The 5,000-nt window shown below is 48.9% G+C and overlaps 1 protein-coding gene across 1 annotated transcript in view; it reads right to left on the reverse strand.

Moving 5' to 3' along the window:
- The window catches only part of atp2c1 (ATPase secretory pathway Ca2+ transporting 1), a 48,597-nt gene that overhangs the window by 11,399 nt on the left and 32,198 nt on the right, over window positions 1-5,000 (reverse strand). The window contains exons 12-16 of the mRNA XM_030071972.1: window positions 4,144-4,268; window positions 3,963-4,060; window positions 3,321-3,416; window positions 2,908-2,997; window positions 1,880-1,984 (exon numbers count right to left, since the gene is read on the reverse strand). Coding sequence (XP_029927832.1) covers window positions 1,880-1,984; window positions 2,908-2,997; window positions 3,321-3,416; window positions 3,963-4,060; window positions 4,144-4,268 — 514 coding nt within the window. The remainder of the gene's footprint in view (window positions 1-1,879; window positions 1,985-2,907; window positions 2,998-3,320; window positions 3,417-3,962; window positions 4,061-4,143; window positions 4,269-5,000) is intronic.

Consider the following 5,000-nt stretch of genomic DNA (forward strand, 5'->3'; position numbering starts at 1 on the left):
ACACACACAGGTATACACACAGGTTACACACACAGGTATACACACAGGTTACACACACAGGTACACACACAGGTTACACACACAGGTACACACACAGGTACACACACAGGTTACAAACAGGTACACACAGGTTACAAACAGGTACACACACAGGTACACACAGGTTACAAACAGGTACACACACACACACACACACACACACACACACAGGTTACACACACAGGTACACACACAGGTGCACACACAGGTACACACACAGGTACACACAGGTACACACACAGGTACACACAGGTACACACACAGGTTACACACACAGGTTACACACACAGGTACACACACAGGTTACACACACAGGTACACACACAGGTGCACACACAGGTACACACACACACAGGTACACACACAGGTGCACACACAGGTACACACAGGTACACACACAGGCACAAACAGGTACACACGCAGGTACACACGCAGGTTACACACACAGGTACACACACAGGTTACACACACAGGTAACACACACAGGTACACACACAGGTTACACACACAGGTTACACACACAGGTTACACACACAGGTACACACACAGGTTACACACACAGGTTACACACACAGGTACACACACAGGTACACACACAGGTACACACACAGGTCACACACAGGTCACACACACAGGTACACACACAGTTACACACACAGTTACACACAGGTACACACAGGTACACACACACAGGTTACACACACAGGTACACACAGGTACACACAGGTACACACACACATGTTACACACAGGTACACACACAGCTACACACACAGGTACACACACAGGTACACACAGGTACACACACAGGTACACACACAGTTACACACACAGTTACACACAGGTACACACAGGTACACACACAGGTACACACACCGGTTACACACACCGGTACACACACAGGTACACACAGGTACACACACAGGTACACACAGGTACACACACAGGTGCACACACAGGTTACACACACAGTTACACACACAGTTACACACAGGTACACACAGGTACACACACACAGGTTACACACACCGGTTACACACACCGGTACACACACAGGTACACACAGGTACACACACAGGTACACACACAGGTACACACAGGTACACACAGGTACACACACAGGCGCACACACAGTTACACACAGGTACACACAGGTACACACACAGGTACACACACAGGTGCACACACAGTTACACACAGGTACACACAGGTACACACACACACACACAGGTTACACACACAGAGCAGCTGTTTGACCCAGCTGAGGTCAAACTGATTAAATCAGTCGTAGCAGAAAATAATTAATTAAAGAAAGTAGATAAATTAAAAAATAGAGAATTTAACAGCAGTGACATTTAACCCTATAAAGCCTGAACTATGAAAGAATTGGCAGAAAATTCCAATTTTTTGAAATTGAACCCTTTATTTAGTCCTATAACAAAATATATATTAAAAAAAAAAGTAAATTAAAAAATGTGTTATTACGTGACCTTTCTGGTGTGTGATATATGATATGTACCTGAAGTGCCAATGGTCCAGGGTGAACAGGGGAAGTGTTCAAAGGTATACAACAGTATTTTGGTCAAGTATTGATTAAACTGAAAATGAAAAACAGAATTGAAAATGTGTATCATAAATGATATGAATGGCTTTATAGGGTTAAAAACAAGAGGAAATGTCTTGGAATTCATTTTAATCAGCAGATCAGCTCGCAGTGTGCTGGGCTTGTTTTCTCAGGTTATCTGGTTTCTTATCTCGCGGAACATGTTGATGATGAGGAGTGTGACGTAAAGTTCTGTGTTTTCCGGGGTGGTCCCTGAACGCAGCAGACATGAGCTGACCTGCTGGGTGCGGTGGACGCAGCGCACCGCCATCCACTTCTGCTCCGAGGTGAAGGGGTGCTCCTCCTGACGGACGTACTCCTTCTGCAGGCCCTCCAGCCCCATCTGGAACACACACACACACACACACACACACGCGCACACACACACACACACACACACACACACACACACACACACACACACACTGAGGATAATCCAGAACAACAGCGCCCCCTCTGGTGTGATATTTCTGTGCCATCTGATCCCTCTGGGAACGCTGATGTGTTTCGTTCCACTGTGTTTGACCTCTTCACAATAAAAGCCCTGGTCAGAGTGAGTCAGCAGCCACCTGAGAAAAGTCTGTGTGAACACCTGAGCCGAGGACACACAACATACACCTGAGCCGAGGACACAACACACACCTGAGCTGAGGACACACCACAAACACCTGAGCCAAGAACACAACACACACCTGCCTTGTTCTCCTGTGAGGGGGGGGGGCAGCTCTGATACTCATCACACTGAAGGTGGACTACCTGCTGCTCTCACCTGAGCCTCAGGTGAGCCTGGACCTCACCTCACGCATCACTGCAGCTGAGAGACAGGACGCTGCCGCCCCGAGGTGTGTGTGTGTGTGTGTGTGTGTGTGTGTGTGTGTGTGTGTGTGTGTGTGTGAGTGTGTGTGTGTGTGTGTGTGTGTGTATGTGTGTGTGTGTGTGTGTGAGAGTGTGTGTGTGTGTGTGTGTGTGTGAGAGTGTGTGTGTGTGAGTGTGTGTGTGTGTGTGTGTGTGTGTGTGAGTGTGTGTGTGTGTGGTGTGTGTGTGTGAGTGTGTGTGTGTGTGAGTGTGTGTGTGTGTATGTGTGTGTGTGTGTGTGTGTGTGTGTGTGTGTGTGTGTGTGTGAGTGTGTGTGTGTGTGTTGTGTGTGTGTGTGTGTGTGTGAGTGTGTGTGTGTGTGTGTGTGTGTGTGTGAGTGTGAGTGTGTGTGTGTGTGTGTGTGTGTGTGTGTGTGTGTGTGAGTGTGAGTGTGTGTGTGTGTGTGTGTACCTTCATGGCCAGGGCGATGAGCGCTCCCTCAGTGGGACGTCCCAGCAGCGAATGGTTCCTGATGACAGAGTCGTTGCACACACAGCCAACCTACACACACACACACACACACACACACACACACACGCACACAGGAAGATCAGTCTTCATATTGACAGTACATGAAGAACTGACTTGAACTGTTATTATATTATTATTCAATAATATAAAATAATAACATGTCAATAAACACAATGTAGTAGAAATGAAGAATAAAAATAAAATAAAGTAAAAAACTGAATTCTGTGCAGCCCTGAGGCCAGAGCGGGACGGCAGAGCTGAGCTGCCTCAGGTGAGCAGAGCAGGCCTTCAGAGGACAGGTGAGGCCTGAGCACCTCCGTCCTCCAGGTGTGTGTGATGGAGGCTGATCTCACCTCCACTATCCTGCTGATGGAGGAGCAGGAGAAGCCGTGCACCACCTCCCCCTCCAGCAGCACCTCTCCGGCTCCGTTGTAGCCGACGCCCGTCACCTGAGAGGAGGAAACAGGCCTCAGGTCAGCTACAAGCAACAGGCAGCCGCAGACAGACCGCCAGCAGCGCCGCCAGCCATGCCCACGGCCACGGCCACGGCCACGCCCACAGCCACGCCCACGCCCACGGCCACGCCCACGCCCACGCCCACGGCCACGGCCACAGCCATTTATGATCCAGCAGCTTCATATCAGAGACAAAAATTCAAAAATGACGTCGGTGAGCGTTTTTGGTCACACAGCTCGAGGATTTTTCACAGCAAAATCTAATTTTCAGGAATGTAAAGTAATCAGATGTGCTGCACTGTGATCATGTGATCACCAGGTTTCCTTTAAACAGAAACATCTACAGGTTCCAGAGGGTTCAACACCTTTTAGATTCTAACAAAATTTAAGCTTTTTCTTTGGCTAAATACTCTTTTTCTTATACAAATAATCACCTGAGGTAGGTGTAACAGTAAATCCTGTTAGTGATGGGGGGTGGGGGGGGGGCCTTCAGGAAGGAACATGGTCGTTACTGAAATGAATGAATGTGTATTTGCTGACCTCGGCGTGCAGGCCGTCTGAGGTGAACAGCTGAGCGACCGTCATCTCGTTCTTGGTCAGAGTTCCCGTCTTGTCGGAGCAGATCACGTTACAGCAGCCTGCGGGCCAACAGCACACACACCTGTTAGCCACCTCACCTGAGCTCACACCTGTGTGTGTGTGTGTGTGTGTGTGTGTGTACCCAGAGTCTCCACGATGGGAAGCTTCTTGACGATGGCTCTCTTCTTCACCATGCGCATCACGCCGAGCGCCAGCGTCACCGTCACCACGATGGGCAAACCCTCCGGGATGGCGGCGACCGCCAGGCTGCAGGACAGAGAGACACATGAGCTGTGGCCACGCCCACCTGGCCTCTGATTGGACAGTGAGGTCAGGCCTCAGAGGCACGGTGAGGCTCAGTGAGAACACATTTACAGTTCAGGCTCTCAGGGGCCTCAGCGACCCAAACCGGACCGATACGAGCAGACAGGAGGGAAAATGAAATATAAAAATAAATATGGCACGTTTTAGATAACCTCAGCTGAAGTGTGTTTGTTGTGCCTGGTGGATGTGCACATTCTGAAAAGCTCTGTGTGTTTTATGTCTGCATCTGCCAGCAGGCCTTCACAATAAGAGCATGTACACTGATAAAATGTTAATTCCACTGCAGGAGAGAGCTGACCTCTGCAGCTAGGCAGGAGAGACAAATATGAGCTGATACTGGTGTCAGTATCAGCCAAAAGAGGTGGAGTCTCACAAAACCCCTTTACAGTTTACAGACGTGCTGCGGCTCAGAATAACTAAATAATAACTTATAACTTATAATGTGTAATGTGCAGATTCATGATGAAGCACAGAGCTAAACCAAAACCAGAGAGCGCTCCGGTCTCCATTCTGTGTGGACTCAGGCCCTGTTCACACTGCCAGCCCAAATCTGCTTTCATATCCAGACCGGATCCTGGACTGCCAAAAAAAACAAAACACATGAAATACCATTTCTGCAAATCCAAACCACATCTGGAGGCGGTTTACCGTTTGATCCCAGTCAGATTCTGCAGA

This window comes from Myripristis murdjan, chromosome 16 (genome assembly GCF_902150065.1).
Source record: "Myripristis murdjan chromosome 16, fMyrMur1.1, whole genome shotgun sequence".
Lineage (NCBI taxonomy): Eukaryota > Metazoa > Chordata > Actinopteri > Holocentriformes > Holocentridae > Myripristis > Myripristis murdjan.